The 19,574-nt window shown below is 38.9% G+C and overlaps 1 protein-coding gene across 2 annotated transcripts; it reads left to right on the top strand.

Moving 5' to 3' along the window:
* The first annotated feature begins 77 nt into the window (after nucleotides 1-77).
* On the top strand, nucleotides 78-19,045 carry hhat (hedgehog acyltransferase). 2 transcript variants are annotated; one of them, XM_085477203.1, is made up of 12 exons: nucleotides 78-141; nucleotides 974-1,122; nucleotides 1,213-1,277; nucleotides 1,513-1,626; nucleotides 1,715-1,909; nucleotides 4,379-4,591; nucleotides 4,909-5,086; nucleotides 6,731-6,881; nucleotides 8,589-8,624; nucleotides 11,076-11,277; nucleotides 11,737-11,881; nucleotides 18,461-19,045. In XM_085477203.1, the coding sequence occupies exons 2-12, from the start codon at nucleotides 1,002-1,004 to the stop codon at nucleotides 18,544-18,546; spliced, it is 1,506 nt and encodes a 501-aa protein (XP_085333329.1). In that variant the 5' UTR covers nucleotides 78-141; nucleotides 974-1,001; the 3' UTR covers nucleotides 18,547-19,045. The 2 variants fall into 2 exon arrangements, with proteins under 2 accessions (XP_085333329.1, XP_085333328.1); XM_085477202.1 differs by lacking the exon at nucleotides 78-141 and adding an exon at nucleotides 398-554.
* The last annotated feature ends 529 nt before the right edge of the window (nucleotides 19,046-19,574 follow it).

Below are 19,574 nucleotides of genomic sequence, written 5' to 3'. Positions count from 1 at the left end.
AGTTCTAGCCAAGGAAAAGCAAAAAGAAGAATGCCATACCTTTGAATGTTGGATACCGGGGGAATCTACTGTCCAAGCACTATTATACAGTAAAGTCTGCAATCTACAACAACGCAATGGACACCAGCCCAGTGTTACTAGGTAACATTACGAAGTCTTCAACCGATGAGCTAGCTTAGCTAAATATGTATTTTGGTGGGATGGCTTACGGAATTTCCCAGGAAACCTCGCAAATTAATGCCCAAATTTGCATGTTGAAACATACATGCACCGACTTTATGTCAGTGGGCTCTTTTTAAGTTGAAATACCGAGACGGTTTCTGGTATAGAGTAAGGTTAACTTGTTTAGGCAGCTGAGAGGGTCGATACGTCATGGCCAGCAACCTCTGGACAGTGTTACCTAGCGACGGCAGTGCTAGCCAACAGATTAGCACTGACAAGCACTGCCGTCGCTGTGCGTCCTTCAGTCAGTAGAATGAAAGAAAAAACAAAAAACACGTAATTTCCCTCCACACAAGCTTCTGCTGTGTTTCAACTAAAGGATACATCTCAGGGTATATTGAAGTGTGCATTTAATATAGGTTATGTGTGAAAATCAGTTTTAAAAGTAAACTAAAGAAAGTTCTCCCACCTTTGTAGTCTTCTTGTTATCTTCTCTTTGTGTTGTATATGCACACCCAAACAGTGTATTGATTATGAGAATCACTAAGAAGTATCACTACTGAACTATTTACAGTGTCTTGTTGCCATTTTTCGTGGTTTCCTGCATTAAATTGGTAAAATAGACTTGTATAAGCACTACTGCATTGTTTAACTATTTATAACATGTGAAAGCAAGAGTTTTTTTCTAAATTATTAATTTTTTTTAGCACATGAAGTGAGTCAGAACTACAGCAGATAGTTTCCAAACATAACTCTACTAGGAATTATGCTGAGTGTAATCTTGGTCTGTGGTCATTTTAATTTTTTTTAGGTATACGATAGCGGATTGACTTTCATTGATGGGATCCATATCTAAAGCCCAGTTGGCTCCTTTGCCAAGGACAGAGGTCCTTGTCTATTGGGTGCTTTCCTTGGGCTCTCATCTCTACTCTTTCTATCAACTTCACAGGTTCAGCAAAGGTATAGTAGAAATATGACTACTGAAATCTTAGTTAGATAAAATGAGAAAAAATAAATAAATAAAGCTGTTATATCCTGTTTTTGGCCCAGAGTATGAAGTGGGATTAGAGAGAGAATTCCAGTTGGAAAAGGGCCTTGTTAAAGGTTTTAAAAGGGTAAGTTCAGTGCTGAATTGATAGAAAGCCATGTCTGAACCAACAGACTAGATTTTAAGACTTATAGTGTACTAAAGGTTTGTGGTAATTTCCAGTTAATTTTAAATTTAGAATAACAAAGTAATAATTTTAATTTAATCGATGCATAGAAATAAAATACCTTAACAGATTTGCATTGTTTAAAGCTGCTTTTGAACAGGTTTCAGGTGTTATAAGTGCATTGTTTTGTTATCAGGACCCTTTAGATTTTGAGTGGAATTTTTGGACTGACTGGGCTAAGCACTCTTTACTGTGGACTCTGATTGGTCATGCTGTCTTATCAAGATTAACCAGCATCTTTTACCCCAAGGTATGAAGCTGTTGCTACAGTAATCTTTAAATATAATATAGGTGGCAAACAGTTTAATCCCACACATTTTTATGTGTTTTTCCATCAGCTTAGAGTGCCAGCACTTGCGATATATGGCTTCTTAGCAGCCAGCAGTGTTTTGGGGATTAAAGGTGTGAGTGTGCTGCTGGTACATCTGGGCTTGTCCTTTTCTATGGCCCAGCTGCGAAAGCCCGCTCTGTCGTGGGCATGTAACCTGCTGCTGCTCTACACACCTCATATCAACGAACTTCAAGACATCCAGGTGGGTTGACTTGGCTTTAACTCCTACAATAAATCTTTTCCTGTATGCTTGTAGGTGTTCTGAACACCTACAAAGTAGAGCTGGGCGATAGAACGATAACGATATGTATCGCGATATAACTTTGACTCGATAGAGAAATTAAGCTATCGCGATAGACCTCGCCGCTCTTGTCCTCAAAAAAAAAAAAAAAAAAAAAAAAAAAAAAAAGGTCAGCCAATCCAAATTAAGTAGCGCAGAGCCGAACCAATCACAGCCGCAGCATCACGTCGCGTGACTTGTTACGTACAGCACAAGTGCCAAGCCGCACGTGTGTTTGTTTGGGAAGCAGCCAAGCAGCCAGCGGGTAATGGAGCCAGCGCGTAATGGAGGAAATGAGTGTGCCGACTAGAAAAATCAACCAAGCGTGACCGAAGAGAAAACGGATGATGGTTCCAATGCCGGAGAGATTGTCAAACGGAAGAGCCATAGAAGTTCCGTAGTGTGAAGGTATTTCGGCTATTTCAAGTCTGACAAAAAACAGAGTAGCGTGCACTGTAAATTGTGCCGAAAGCAAGTCTGGAAATACAATAAACTGGTGCATGCGTCACACTGTGCGCCGCGTTATTGTTTCGGTGAAATGAATTTCTACAATACTGTTACTGTTAATTCTACTCTCTGCAGTGTTTAAATGCTTACATATACACACAGTTACTGTCCGTCCACACATACGACTCGGTTCTGCTTCTATGCGCAGCTTTGTTTACTTTTTCCCACCGAGGCTTCTAGACTTCTGATTGGCCAACATTTCTGCACGGTTAGGAATCTAGCGCCACCTGCTGCTTTGGCATGTTCATAGCAGCGTTTTCCTTCATTTCTGCCTTTATGTGTGGACGGGATTATTTTTTAAAACGAAAACGGAAAATCTCCGTTTTCAAAGATACCCGTGTACGTGTGGACGTAGCCTCAGTCTCTGACTGGAAGCGCTAATTCGTCATTCGGCTTTTGTCAGACTAAAGTAACTGTTAAAACTGTTTGAAAAGCTCAGCTATACAACAAGGAGAGATTGAGAATTTCCTTTTAGTTCTCAGTTTATTTGATATTGACAAAAGTTAGTCAGTTTTGTCTGTTCTTCTGTAAAACAAACTAAGATTTATTTTTAGAATTAATATTTTGTTTCTAAGTGGAATTGACAATTTAGTCTGTTTCGTTTGTTCTATTTTGAAACTTAAACGCTTTAGTGGCTGCCTTTTGTGTAGTTTGCAATATTTGCCTTTATTTATCTGAAAAAGTCTCATGTTCCTTAACTCATTCACTGCCAGCCATTGGCAGTGAATGAGTTAAACCCATTGACTCATTCACTGCAATTGACGGCTATAGACGTCAATGGCAGTGAATGAGTTAAGTACATCTACCCTGTTGAACTTATTATGGGAAATAAATATTTAAATAAAAACAAGCTGCTGATTATTTCACATTTTACTTGTGAGCAACGGCACATTTAAATCTTACAAATATAGTTATTTGGCTTATATCGTGATAGATATCGTTATCGCCTGAAATGAAAAAAACATATCGTGATATGAAAAAATCTCATATCGCCCAGCTCTACTACAAAGCAACACCTAGTTCAAAAACTAACACAAAAATAGTAACTTTGACTGCATCAACAACAAACCACAGACTGTTCTGCAAAAACTGTTTTATTTCTACATTGGTATTCGCAGACAAACACAAATCCTACACAAGGGGCTTGTGTAGGATTTAGTGATATCTGCCAGTGAGTGTTTTTTTTGTCCCATCCGTTTCTACTGTGTCCCACTGTAGAAACAGTGGCAGACTAATCCATCTGTAGATATGAAGAGATCATTGTAAGATGGTAAAAACACAGCAGTTCTTATTTCCAGGAGATTATATGTCCTTTAAAACATGAAAAAAATATTTTTTAACTGCTGTCCCAGCTGTCATGGGGCAAAAGGCAGGGTATATGCTGGACAGTTTACCAGCCCATGACAGGGCTTTATAAAATATATAAATAATAATGTTAAACTAGTTTTTTTGTAAAAACCTTTTGTTATTCTGTAGCAGCATGATATCCAGTTACAATTTGAAAACTTCCTTTATCCTTGTGATTGTTACTAGATGTCATATTTGCCAAGAACACAAGAGGGCGCAAAATACTAAGGGAACCATTTGGTCACTTGCCTCCTTTCTACAGTATCCAGATCACATGGTTAGGGTAAATTTATTTTGAGTATATTTATCTAACAGATCAATTTCCTACATGATAAATGATAAATAGAAATAATTTCAGATAAAATGCAAACATTTAGATTCATTTTTAATGTTACTTAACCATTTCACTATAGTCCACTTATACTGTATAAATAAATAGAATATATATTTAGTGTCTATCTTAGTGCTGTTACTACTAATGCAATGATTTTGATGGAATGCGTCATATGTAATTGGCCTTCCCACTGTATTACACAGAGAGGCTGGTATGAGAGTGATGAGGAGCACTATCTGCTGCTCTTCAGTGTTGCTGTTTGTGGTCTGCGCTTCATCAGCTTCAGCCTGGAGCACTGCTGGAGCCCTGAAGACCAATGCAGTATTGTGCAGCTTTGCTGGCTGTTTTCGTATACCTTCTATCATCCTTTTTTCTATAATGGACCCATTATAACCTACAAAAACTACATTGAGCAGGTAAGAGACATCAAAGCATTCTTCTAGATTAAACTGAGAATCAAATTTTCCTCTTTGTTTTTTTTTTATCTGCAAGAGACTGAAGCTGATTGGTGCTCCTGAGAGCAGATCTCCCTTTTACAGTACAAAAGAGCAGTAACATCACATGTTCACTTATTTTTTTAATCAGCTTATCTTTTTTGTCGTAGTTTTGTACTTATCCTTACATTATGTGTTGCCTCTTTTACTACAACCCTGAGATTTTTTTTGGGTGGGGCTGTGTGAATGAAGATTCACCTGGCAGTCCTTAATAACATGCTCTCTTGCTCCACTAACAGATGCAGAAGTCTGCGGAGGAAAGTAACAGGGATGAATCTGCCCTTAGTTACTTGGTGCTCAGATTAGGACGGATCATTTTGTGGTGGTGTATTGCAGAATACATGATCCACGTCATGTACATGCACTCCATCCAGTCTAATGAGACCTACATAGAAATTCTTCCTCCTTGGGCCTTAGGCAAGTCTTGATACTCTGTTTTTTTCCACCAACAGCACAGCTTTCTTAAAATTTAAACTTTACATTTACCTACTACATGCTACCACCACAGGATTATGTAAGTTTTAAAACGTTCTCATATATGTGTGTATTTGTTTGTTTTTGATATAATAGTTTATTTGCACTTAAATTAAATATAAGCCCACTCTAAATTAGCAGAGCTGGTCTCTGACATGCACATAGAGTCAGATATACAGTTTATGCAGGTGGTTGTCTAAAATGTCTTTCATAAATTTTTTGAATGTTAAGCAAAAATTGGTAACATGAATTTGAAAACACCTCTTGGATTATGAGCTTATGTCGAAGATGATATAATAGAGAAAAAACCACACTTGAGTAATCCAAGGTTACTGGTTATATGTTAAACCTGCACTACATCTGGTTTATACCACAAACGTCTGGGCAGTCGTGTTGTTGCAATATGAGCACAGTTTGCTTATTGACACAAGCGAATTGGTGCCATCTAATCCTTCATTTCTTTATATTTTGCTTCCAAGAAGCCACACTTTCTTGTAAGTGGTATTTTAAAGCAAATGTCTTGGGGCTTTCTGAAGGTCTGAAATACTTTGTTACTATTAGCCTGTTGCAAAAACATAATTTGTTCCAATTTTCTTCGTTCACTATATGAAAAATGCCAAGTTTGACACACATAAAATATTATTTCTGCAACAAGGAGATTCCTAAAAAGCTGTTCGCTAGACAATTGCCATATCTGAAAATTTGAAGAAATTGGACAAGTGACCTAAAATCACTATACTGCAGATGAACAAAAAGGTCATATCCTTAAGAAATTGGAAACAAAATCCAGCAAAGGACCTAAGAGATGCTTCTGGACCCGCAGTTGGTTTGTGTATTGTTTGTTGGCCATTATGTATGCCAAATTATACAAAAACTGGACTAAAATGGGGCGACCGTGGCTCAGGGGGTTGGGAATCGCATCTGTAACCGGAAGGTCGCCGGTTCGATCCCTGGGCTCTTTGTCCTGGTCGTTGTGTCCCTGGGCAAAACACTTTACCCTACTTGCCTACTGGTGTTGGCCAGAGGGGCCGATGGCACGATATGGCAGCCTCGCTTCTGTCAGTCTGCCCCAGGGCAGCTGTGGCTACAACTGTAGCTTGCCTCCACCAGTGTGTGAATGTGAGAGTGAATGAATAGTGGTATTGTAAAGCGCTTTGAAAATCGCTATATAAATCCAATCCATTATTATTAGAAATCACTGATCTTATCTTATAGATCTTATTGAGTAATTAATCCAAATTTGAAATTTTTGGTTTAAATCGTTATAAATATGTAGAGAGGAGGTCAGGAGAGAGGTACAAGTGGAGGCTCTGTAATGGTTTGGGGCTGCATTTCAGCCAGTGTTGTCAAAAAAGTTGATGGAATTGTGAAGAAAGGAAGAAATGAAGTTTAGATCAAGACCTTTGGACAATAAGATGACTGGAAAACCTGTGGAACAAACAAATCACATCTAATCCTCCTTTCCCATATATCTTTTGAGTTTTTACTATAAATATAACACTGGCCTAACATACGTTTGAGGATTATATAGAACTTTTTTACAATAAGAACTTTTGATTTCACCACCTACTTTCATTTTTGTCACAGGTGGTCTTGCTCTAGCTGTCGTCCAGTTCTTCTATGTGAAGTATCTGGTACTGTTCGGCCTTCCATCCATGCTCGCTACTTTGGATCAGCTGGTTCCCCCCAAGCTTCCCCGTTGTGTCAGCATCATGTACAGTTTCACAGGCATGTGGAGGTAAGACAGTGGAATCAATTCTGGGAAACCACAGTGATAGAATAACAAACATAGTACTATACTGGTCTTTCAGCTTTGCTAAATATTCCCTTTACTAGAAAAGCTACCTTTCCTCATGTCCTTAAATTAAAACAAAGTCATTTATTGTCAAGTTTCAAAGTGGGCGCAGAAAATAGTTTCATTTTATGTTGTTAATAGTAAGAACAACAGGTTGTCCTACACAAGATCACCTGAAGATCATTCTTTCAGACTCATCATAATGATAAGCACATGTTAAGCTATTATTTTTAGGCCAATTTGTTTTCTTTAATTCATAATCAGCAGGTTTGTTGCAGTGTTTCTTAGACAGCAGGGACATTATGAAACAAACTGAAACCTTGTAGAGTAAAACCAAAAGCTTTAATAATTGAGTTTTACTTGTGTGTCAGTTAAAGGAACCTGGATATTTCTGGTTTATTATTATTTTACGCAGTGCTGTGTAATTGTAAGAAACAGGAAAGATGCTTTGATTTTTTTCTGTTTCGTGGTTTAAAATGTGCTCGTATTGAATTATTTCTGTCACAATGAGCGGAAAAAATAATAATAACTTGTCTTTTCACTTATTTTTTCAATTAAAATGGAAACTAGTCTAATAGATCTATTCCTAGTTTATACTGAAGGGGTCACAATTGCTCAAGTTAATGAACATGCAAAGGAAAACGCTTGTTACAAGGGACAAGGAATCTTATTCAGCAGGTATTTCATTAACAAAAACAATAACACACTGTGTATAAGTATATAAATAAGGATGAACATTTGTGCTATTGTGCTGTTAGTATTTAGACTTTGCCACTTCAGAAAATCTCTTTATGTATTTATATAGTGCAAAATATACATTCATTTCATCTTATCTATTACAAGCTTATACAGTGCAGTTATTTGTTGTTTAGCTCTTAAATGATTCACCTTTATGAATCATATAGGTTTCATGTGTATGATGATGGCAGGTTTTACTTCCTTTTTATGGTTTAAGGTTAAGGGTAGACAGTTGAAACAACTCTTCATATCTTAAAAATAAATCCTCAAAAGTAATAATCATCATCACAATGAAGTTGAATTAACATCTCTCTACAAGAGCTTATATCCTGCATCAAGGGACGCTTTACTGCAGGACCATTTTAGCTTGCCGTATAAACTAGCAGCTTATTATAGCAGTGGGCAGTTTTTAAACAGAACAAACATACCATTAAGTGCAAACCTTGAACGTATCCCAGCAGTTTGTCACTTTCTCCCAGTACAATCAGTCTTGTTCCCAAATGTAATTTAACAGTGAGAAATTCCCCATATTTAGAGTACAAAAAGCTGAGCTAGAAGGCTGTGTGTTGGTATTACAGTAAAAAAACGAGAAAAAAAAACAGCTGTAGGATAAACGGACCAGTGTGCTGACACTGATGCACTCCAATCGAGCCTGTGTGTGTGCGCTGGTCGAATTCACTGATGGATTGCATAAAGCTATCCATCAACATTGCTGATGAAACAATTCCAGTTATAGACTGAGCCAAATCTAATCTTCTTAATGACAAAGAGGAAGCACATAAACACAAATGTGTAAACATACTTATTGCGCAGGTCTCAGTTTATATGAAGCCCAGTGCTCAGCTGGTTCTTACTCAATGATATATTATTATTATGTAAATTTGTGACTCAATGTATTTTTTTCACTCTTAGGCACTTTGATGAGGGGCTGTATCGATGGCTCATCAGGTAAGAGGCACTTCAGCGATGGACTGACTAATTCCAATGTTAATGCATACTTAAAATGAGAAATGTCATCCTAATCAAGTAATGCCTCAAGAATATCTGCCTATCTGCATCCATTTATTTGTCTGTCTTTATCTATGTCTGTCTTATCTAATATTTGGAATACTTTTGTATCGCATCTGTTATCTATTATGCAGTTAAAGAGCTTATTTCCTGTGGGGCATTGAACCTGTCAGCTGAATAACCTTAAAAAAAACATGCCATTCTCCTGCTGCCTGCCCACATTTTTCATCACAATGGATAAGGATGCTGCATTTGCATGTAGGCTTTCTCATGATTATGAGGTTGCATGTTGTTGGTGAACAGTTCCTCTATTGTGGCGCTGCCCGTGCACCCTGGAGAAATGCCTCCTTGTTTAATATGTGCATTTGTAATTTGCACACTTGTACTTTGGACAACACACATTATTGGTTTGTTCGCTTTTAATGATGCACACTTGGCTGAATGCAGCCTATTGGGAGTTTATGGTTTGCTTGGTGGAGGCAGGTTGCTACATTAAGGCAACGCTACAGTTGCATGGTTGTCAGAAAACACAGTGGAAATGTTCCCCTGTCTTGGTTATTATTTGCTAATTAGGGTTTTATTTTTTTCTCAGTTGTGTGACGGGTACAGTATGACGGTGCATGTGTACATCTACTTTTATGAAAGAATGCATATTAGAGATTTAAAATGGCTCCAATTAATTTGCTAGAGATCCCAGAATTTAAATTGCAAATGCAAGTTTCCATTTTAATTTGTGCCCATTGGAAATTGTTTTCTCCTGCCTAATGGCATCAGTTGCAATTATCCTACCGCAGATGCAAAATGATACCCATGACACAATGCCCCCAACGTTCCTTCTTGCAAAAGTGCTTTTAAAGAGGTTTTAATGCAGTTCTGAAATTCAGTTGAAATTGTCTGAAGAGCGTTAGATGAGTGCGTAGGTGTTAAATGATGTACTCTACATGACTCACTGACACCCCGTCTCCCTGGGCAGCTAAGTGGCTCATTCTTCGCCATTCCATTGCGCTTTTCCTGTCTGTGTGCCACCGTCTCTCAGGTTCTCCATTTCACTCGCATTTAGTTATTGCCCAACAAAAGAGCTCTCACTGGGTTATTGATTGAATTATTGCAGCTACACACGAGCAGAAGCATTTGATCTCACACCTTAGTAAATATTGGTTGCAAATATGTAAGTGGGGGAATAGGTTGGGTATGGTGCAAGGTTAGAAATTAACTTCGGTTTTTAGTGGATTTAAAGCAAAACCGATTAAGTAAGCTGCATGCCTACACAACAACAATATATACTACACTCTTTAATTCCTAATGACAGTCGATAAAACCTGTGAGCATGTTGTAGTCTGCACCACCTGCTTGGATTAATCAGGTGTTACATAACACATTGATTAATCAGAGATTAATGTACAGCATGATATTATCATATTTTGAAAAACATCTGTTTAGAATCCATCTACATCCAAATGAATGTATTAGATGGATAGATACTCTGCATGTTTAGGTATTCAGTTTCCTCTGGCTCTGACAATCTGGTACCTTTCCATCTGTTTTCGCACCTACTTTCATCCTCAATATGGCCGAGCTGGCCACTCTATTTCAGGCTTAGAAAATGCTGGCTCATCTTTCAGGAACATTGATTAGCCACAGGGTGGCTGAGATAATGAGTTCCCAGCTCAGCAACACTGCACACAATGATTTGTTTGTTAAGTGTGTTGGAGTGATATAGCATGTTCAGACTCTTGTCAGTACCTCTGGGACAGACAAGGTTCTCGCAGTATCTGAGGCAATTTTTCTTCACAACATGCTCTGCATTTGATAACGACTGGACGCTATTCACATCGAGTGTGTTATCACATGAGGTGCTATTTTTATACCACATGGAACGTAATCTAATCTAAACCACAAAAATGAACTGCAGGAGCTGTGCTATAGCTTTACTGTTTGATGAATTACCTCATGAGAATTGTCGCTCTTTTATTTAACTGTGTATCCTCACAGTTTATTAACTGATATACTTAAGTCAGAACCAGGAGCAAAAGTGCGCTAAAGTGTTGAATAATACAGAATTTGTACGTTTGACAGTGGGTTAAATGTGTGTGAATCATAAAAAAACACTTAAAAACATTAACCCTCCTCCAGAGTTGTTAATAGGTTGATTGATATTCTCTGGTTTGCCTCTATTTTTGCAACTAGACGTCAAAGCCATGTTTAAAAGTAAAATCAGCATGACCACGCAGTTATTTCTGGTTCTGATTAATCCAAAATGCATTGTGGTGCCATTTTTACACTTGCAATGTTTTGCAGTGGTTAGTCTTTACACAGGTTAGAATCCCCTTTTTTATTCATTCTGTTGACACTGGATTGCTGTTATTTTTATGACATGTACTCGTGTTTCAGATACATCTATGTTCCACTGGGAGGTTCACGCCATGGTCCTCTTTGCAAAATGTTTTCCACTGGTGTTGCGTTCGGATTCGTCTGCCTCTGGCACGGTGGACATGACTTCTTACAGTACTGGGCCCTGATGAATTGGGCTGGAGTTCTGGTGGAAAATTCTCTGAAGTCTCTCTTTGCCTCGACCTTTATTCACTCCGTAGTTGTAAGTTTGAAATCCATTGACGGTGCTAAAACATTAGGAGGTTTAAATTACCTACTAAGTCTTTCATTTAAGATGTGTGGATGTAATAAAAATCTCTCCTGCAGTCAGAAATAAAGAGGTCATATTATGTTATTTAGTGAGAGATGATGCCTAGAGAGGGTACACTAATTACAGACTGGAGACAAACTGGCTGGATCTTGTCACATCTAATGGGGAAGTACACTTAACCTCAAATATTCATGTTAGTAAAAGCCTGTTCCCAATTGCTTCTTTGGCCATAGCCTTGGGAGATGGTTCATGTTCTCAATATAGTGCTCATATCTGATGGCACACCGTGAAATCCACCTAGTTTATGGTCACACAGTTCATTTGTGCCAGGTGCCTCTCTGTTCCTTCTGCCATGTACAATAGAAATGTCTTGTGGTTCGCCTCTTAGTATTTATTTTTCTGATTTCCCAGGAGCAGAATTTCTCTGCGGCGATGAAAAGGCGATGCATCGCCCTTGTCTTTGCCTTCTCCACTGCTATGCTCATCCTTTCTAATCTGGTGTTCCTTGGGGGAATACATGTTGGCAGAATCTTCTGGAAGCGTGTCTTCATTCACGGTAAATTGCTTTCCACAACATTCACTCAGTGGGAATTGCGTGTGGCTTTATTTTGCAGGATTGTTTCAGCTGGCATTTGTACATTCTCCTGTGTGGATTATCAGCCATGTGCTCCTTTTAATTTGACAGCTGAGTTGCATTGTAGGTCATCACATGTTTGCCCTCAGCGGTGAAAGCAGCTAAATATTGTTTTTCCTAAAGCAACAGAGCGAAGCCAGCCAGTATGTACTAGAAAATAAAATCGGAAATAAAATATAAGAAATCATTAAAAATTTTGCTTCTCTGTAGGTTTGTGTATTTAACAGTTTTTCTAATTTAATTAATCTGCACAGGCGAATAAAGAGACATCTGCTTATGTGGTTGTGCCAGGACCTATTTTTCTCCCAGTGTCTCTTTTTTTGGCTCATTGGATACCTAAAGAAAGATGGCAGCGCCTCTTGAAGCCTGTCTAGTTACGATAAGCAGTCTGAGCTGCACTCGCTGCTGGGCTGGGAGCACAGTCGGTACAAAAAAGCCCATCAGTGGAATGTCACATCATCAATATTGTATATTAACCAAAACTTTAATGTGGAATTTTAATTGAGTTGAATATGAGTTTACTCATTTATATCGCTAAAATGTGGCAAACATAGAGGCTGATTAAAAGTCCAAAATGTAAATTTTTATTCAAAGCCGGCAGAGGTCAAAGACAGTAAAGCAAGCAGCCCTGCAAAGGATCCAGAAGAAGAGCAGGCAAACACTAAATCCAATTGTCAGTCACAAAGGAGACAAACACAAAAAGATAAGAAGGAATAAGACAATCTGGCAGAGATCTGTGGAAACTGACAAGTGTATCTATATAAAAACTGTTGGGTGAGTCGCTGATTTAACACGGGAGAGAAACGGGGAACAGGTGTGGAAGATGACACAAGAAAAACTAATAAGGCAGTGGCAAATAGAAATAAAATTACCGCAGGAAGTAAAACAGACAAGAAGCAGTGATTACAAAATAAAACAAGCAATAGCTTGAACCAAAACATGACATTTATCCACTTATGAGCAGCAGTGGAAGCTGTACTACAACAACAACAACATTTCTACCCTGTAAAGTTTGTACAAGTGTTGGATGTTAGGAAACAGCTGCTTAATTGCTTCATTATCTCTTTTTCTTTCTTTCCAGCTCTTTCTTTGACTCTACTAACTCCTGAGGGAAATAAGTGAATCTTTAGCTGCTAAATGCATTTACCAGCGAGTCCCAGACTGTGCCAGTGTGCTTATGTTTGGTGCTGAAACTATGGTTTACACTGTGCTCATGAGAGCTGAAAACAGTTGCCTGCTGTTTAAAATAGGATTTTAAAAGGAACTTGAAGAGATGAAAGTTGTTACTAAGCTGATCTATGTAGTGCCAGGGACGTTTAAAAAAAAAAAAAAGACAGATTGTTGTTTTCATTCATTTAAAAAATACATATATATTGATGTGAAGATCACTAGTATTGATGTGAGTGGTTTACTGTTAGATTTAAAGGTTGTGTAATATCACCCACGAATGCCATGGCAAGAGGTAAACTCAGGTAACAGATAAAGGGCAAAAGACCGTCTTTCTATTTCATGCTGATTTTAGTTCATGTTGTGCAGTGAGTGTAAATCCACAAACTGAAGCACTTCTTTATTACTTTTCTTTATTACTATTTATTATTTTAGCATTTCTGTTTATACCACAGTCTGTGGGATCTTAAAGTCAAACCTAAGCAGTCTGACAGGGTATTTTCCAGTCACCACTTAAGCTTCAATGTTACAGTAAAATTTTGTTGGAGGCAGCAAATGGTGCATAACTTTACACCTCCTCTAGCACTCCTGACCTCCTTCGTGCTCACAAGACTGTAGTCTCGGTGTAAATAAGTTAAGAGGAACCTAAAAATAAGTGCATGGTGTTTGAAAATACCATTTCAGTTGTGAATTATTCAGAGCAAGAGCTGCGCAATAGCTGAGAATCTCAGTTTGCTTTTATGGGGATTTATTAAGATCATTGAAATGCTAAAAAAAAAAAAAGACTGGAAAATTAGAAATACATGATTTAACAAATCACTTAATAAGCTCGGTTCTTTCACTGATTACATGTGTTTTTGCACTTTAAATTGGGATATAATGGTTCCAGCAGAAACGCCTGAGGCAGTTACTTGTGTCTGCGTGTGTCCTCACAGGAAACTGCAGAGAGGGAGCTGTGGTTTCATTAACATGAGTGTCTGGGATTGTGAGTGGTGCAGGCAGTAGTGTAATTGCTCCCTGACCTTTCTGGCAAAATGTACAACAAACAATTTTCTGAACACACTGTGTGTCTTAAGTTGTTTGTGTTAACAGTGTCCCCTTGAGTCTTGCACCTGAAAGCCCCCATGTACTCTAAAGTTACAACTAAGAGACAGACCAAGTTTTAATTCAAGAGCACACAAACACAGCAAAAAGTACCACTGCACTGTTATGTGTGGGTTTTTTTTTGTTTGTTTATTGCATGCACAAATGTGCTGATGACATCTTCACTGTTACCCAAGGAGTACTTTTTGTGTTTCATTTTTAACTGCAAAGATTCCTTAAAGCTCAATTTAAGGCACATGAAGTCCTAAAAATGGCAATATTTCCCCTTAGAACATTTACCTAACATTGGTAGAATTGCTATATATTTACTTTAGGCAACAAACGTGTGTTGTTCCCAATTTTAGCACATTCTTTTTTTGTCTAAATAATAATGGTACTTTCTGGGAAGAAACACAAGTCCCTTCTGGGGTTGCGTCAGGAGGGACATCCAACATAAAAATCCTGCCAAAGCAAACATGCGGCGCTACCCACTGTGGTCGGCTTAGCAGATGACTCCCCGCATTTCATTTTACCATAGACTTTTACACCAGCTGTCCTTCTTATTTCAACCCTTCCAAGGATTTATATCTCCTCCAAAGCTTGAAGCAGAAATCTTTTGTGTGTTAGGCCAGGTTGTTAACCACTACACTGTTAAGCCATAGTATTAGTGTTTCAGAAGCTAGTTTTTTAGTGTGCAAGCATGCTAACATTCAGTAAGTAGCACTAAACACATCTTGTGTATAAAATATAGGTGGAACCCTTATCTGATTTGACTTTCTTTTCTTTGTTTATTTTAAAGCAGTCATCACTGTGATTGGGATAAGACTATCCGGTTGCTAAGTCTGACGTCACTAGCCGTGTCTGGACCTAAACTCCGCTGCAGGTCCATATATCAAATGATCACTATGGCATTATTGAGAGTTGGAAAAACTGTCTAAAGTCTTTCATCTTCAATAAAATGATCAGCGTTCTGCTCTACCAGGTGTAACAATTGAGTTTAACATCCAGGCATCCATGAAAACGGAATTTATGACATTTAATGGAGTTAGAAGTTAGCAGGAAGTTAGCTCGCTAGCTTCTATCTAAATACAATATAGCATGTTCTGACTACGGGGTTTTGGAAACAAATTAAAACGTACAGCTCTGTTATCACTTCCAACATAAATGAAGACAGAAAACTAAACAGCAGTGACGTTTGTAGGGTTACTGAAGTTTGGCTATCTGGTATATAATGATGTGCTACGTGACCACTAGCGACACAGCTATGTTAGCATAATATAAACAAGCTAACTTTTTTTCCACTCGATAAAAGTTAACGTGAGTGTTCTCGGTGGTCAGGAACAAATGTAATCGCATGGCAGGATGCTGTAAAAGGACCAAACTTCAGCCAGGAGAACAACTGAGATAATCCATCCACATACACTCAACAAAAATATAAACGCAACACCTTTGTTACTGCTCCCATTCCCCATGGGATGGACGTAGAGACCTAAAATTCAATCCAGATACACAATATAACCATCCCTCCCAAACAGTGGTCACAAATCAGTCCAAATGTGTGGTAGTGGGCACATCTGCTATATTGAGATAATCCATCCCACCTCACAGGTGTGCCACATCAGGATGCTGATCTGACATCATGAGTAGTGCACAGGTGTACCTCAGACTGCCCACAACAAAAGGCCACCCTGGAATGTGCAGTTTTGTCTCACAGCAAAATGCCACAGATGCCACAAGCAATGAGGGAGCGTGCAATTGGCATGCTGACAGCAGGAATGTCAACCAGATCTGTCGCCCGTGCATTGAATGTTCATTTCTCAACCATAAGCCGTCTCCACAGGCATTTCAGAGAATATGGCAGCACATCCAACCGGCCTCACAACCGCAGACCTCGTGTAACCACACCAGCCCAGGACCTCCACATCCAGCAGGTTCACCTCCAAGATCGTCTGAGACCAGCCACCCAGACAGCTGCTGGAACAATTGGTTTGCACAACCAAACAATTTCTGCACAAACTGTCAGAAACCGTCTCAGGGACGCTCAACTGCATGCCCGTCATCCTCATCGGGGTCTTGACCTGACTCCAGCTCGTCGCCGTAACAGACTTGTGTGGGCAAATGCTCACATTCGATGGCGTCTGGCATGTTGGAGAGGTGTGCGCTTCACGGATGAATCATGGTTCACATTGTTCAGGGCAGATGGCAGCTGAGAATGTCCCAGTTCTTGCATGGCCAGCATACTCACCGGACATGTCACCCATTGAGCATGTTCGGGATGTGCTTGACCGGCGTATACGACAGCGTGTACCAGTTCCCACGAATATCCAACAACCTCGCACAGCCATTGAAGTGGAGTGGACCAACATTCCACAGGCCACAATTGACAATCTGATAGACTCCATGCGACGATGTGTTGCACTGCATGAGGCAAATGGTGGTCACACCAGATACTGACCGGTTCTGGGTCCCCAGACCCCCAATAGCGCAAAAAACTGCACATTCCAGGGTGGCCTTTTGTTGTGGGCAGTCTGAGGTACACCTGTGCACTACTCATGATGTCAGATCAGCATCCTGATGTGGCACACCTGTGAGGTGGGATGGATTATCTCAATATAGCAGATGTGCCCACTACCACACATTTGGACTGATTTGTGACCACTGTTTGGGAGGGATGGTTATATTGTGTATCTGGAATGGATTTTAGGTCTCTACGTCCATCCCATGGGGAATGGGAGCAGTAACAAAGGTGTTGCGTTTATATTTTTGTTGAGTGTATGAGGTTAGTCATTCATATACTGCTGCATGGGATGGGTTGTAGTTACATCCTAAGGTTTTAAAAACTGAGCTTAAATAAATGATTAGCGGTAATAAAAGCCGAGGGAGGTCCACAGTGATCACTGACTGTTTTAGGAGCTTTTTGAGATTAAATAGAAGAAAATACAAAACATTAAACATGTTAACAACACAAAAGCCATATTAAACAGACTACTTTAGGCCCGGAAGTAGGATTCGTCATGTCATCACTTAACAACCGGATAGAGTTGCTAAGCTAGCAATGGCTAGTTAGCTTTGTTAGCTGGGTGAATCCATAATCCACTGATAGGAAATGGGACAGAGTCCATAGAAAAATGACTGAGTGACTGTCAGTGGTAGGAAAACAATCACATTTTCCTCTACTTCTCCCTTTCTAGTGATATTATATAAACAAAGAGGTGAAAAAAAGAGATAACCTACAATTTTTAAGTTTCTTCTTTTATCTGAAAAGTTGTTCTGGTCATCAGTTGGTTTTATTTTGTTTTTAGATTTTAGTTGCCTGCAAAAAACATTGCGAATAATCAAGAAGAAACGAAAGCACTGAATACATTTTTAAAAAATACAATCAGTTCCAACATATTTCTGAAGTTATATTTGGCTAGTAGTGTTTCTTTCAACTTTGCCTTTCTACTATGTTAGTTGTTGGCCACATTAAAGATTGGATAACTGGCTGGAGAACATATTTCACACTGAGGGTGTTAATGAAATGCAGATACCTGCAAAGGCAAAACACTGGGGTGTCTTGGCTCATAATGTACATGTAGGCTAGAGGGCTTTAAATAATGAATAAACAGGTGAGAAAGGCTTCATATAATGATAGCTTATGTGAAAATGGTTATACCCAATGTGATTAATAATTAGTTCATATTTACTAGAACATCAAGGCTTTTCTTAAAGATGGTTGCAATCAGACAGAAACGCACTATGCATACTACACAACACAAAACTTATCCTCCGTGCGCCATTAAAATATTTTGCATCATAATAAAGCTTTTCTGGCCTCAGCTCATGTAACCTTTTTTTTACGCAGACAGAAAACTGACAGTACAGCTGTGCATAAAGCAGCCAGTGTGTGCGTGAATTAGATTTTGGCATGAATAGAAAAGAATAGACCATTGAAAAGCATTGTGGGTGCAGGTGCAGGTTACTGAGATAATCTGGAGGCAGGCCAGTTGGGGAGGAGGTGCAGACAGCTGTCCTTACCTGCCTGCACGACCCTCGGAGAAACAGCTAAATATAGAAAAAGGAGGGAAAAAACGTAACATGATGCAGTATGGCACAGGGAAATGAGCAAACCTACTCACTTAGCATATACTTTTAAGCTGCGTTTAAGCTTCATTCATAATTAAATAACTGACAACAACACATAGACTGCATTATCCAGATAGTTTGTAAATCGAAAAACATGCAAATATATTTGCTTTCTTTTTGTTTCAGGCTGGTCTACCATGGCCCCACCAATGCTAGCTTTCCTCTACTGCTATGCTCAGATTGGACTTGAGTGGACTCCTCACCCACCGTGAGTCACCTTGACTTAAGAGCAGTGACTGAGAATCCCTGCTACTGGACAGATACAACAACCTGCTGACTCCACTGCCTTGCTCTCACCAGCCAGAGTCTCACTGTGGTGGACCTGGCTCATAGCCACACAACCTGTCCAAACCTGGCTGAAGTACAGCTGAGCAGCCACTTTCCAAAACCCGCAAGTCTGCACAAAATTTGTCTGTAAGCTGATACTTACAGAGAAAGTTTTCTGAACTTTGGGTGAAATGTAAGTGCACCCAAACTGTAATAAAATTGCTGAAAATTTAGGGCAGTCTGTAATAGCAGCTCTGAGGCAGTAAGCTAGATGAAATCACTGCTATTCTAAGAAACTGTAAAAGAAAATGTGGACTCAATCTCTCTCTTGGTTATATGACTTTGACAAGGTATTGCTTGGAGTTGCAGGAAGCTGAAGAAAGTACCGTTGTTGGGGGAAAACTCTGTAAAAGACCCAGGAGAAATAAAGACACAATGAGACAAGATCACTTTTTATGCTTTAACGTGCACACGGGTAAGCTGTTCAGAACAACTCACAACGTGTACAGAGGCTGGGCACTTTTTATAGGAAAGACAGTGAGAACAGGATAAGAAAATACAAAACAGATAAAATAAACAACTCCATATGTGGCGCTAGTCTCGTCAGCAGAGAGCTGGGAGAAAGCTGTGAGAGATAAAACAATCTAAAACAATATGTCCCAAAACAGTATGTCTTTGCTGAGAAAGTCTAAAAAGATAATTCTAAACTAATCTAACCATAGACAAAAGGGCATGCTTGCACATTTAAAAGAAGGTAAAGAAACATAGAATCATTTTTCCTGTAACATTCCCTCCTGTTTTAACTTATTTTAAATGTATACAACAATTGTCTGTGAAGGTTATTTATTAAGTATCTTAAGCAATTTTTTAATTTTCAAAATGTCAGCATAGCAGAAATGGAAATCATTTGGTCTAAAGAATAAAACAAAATAAAATAATAAAAAGAACAAAGAAAATCATAGTAAATGAAAAT

Source organism: Copadichromis virginalis, linkage group LG13 (genome assembly GCF_057382275.1).
Source record: "Copadichromis virginalis isolate Kocher_CV1m ecotype Utaka linkage group LG13, C_Virginalis_male_GT1.1, whole genome shotgun sequence".
Lineage (NCBI taxonomy): Eukaryota > Metazoa > Chordata > Actinopteri > Cichliformes > Cichlidae > Copadichromis > Copadichromis virginalis.
Note: the sequence above shows the minus strand (reverse complement) of the source record. Positions and strands in the feature narration are given on the sequence as shown.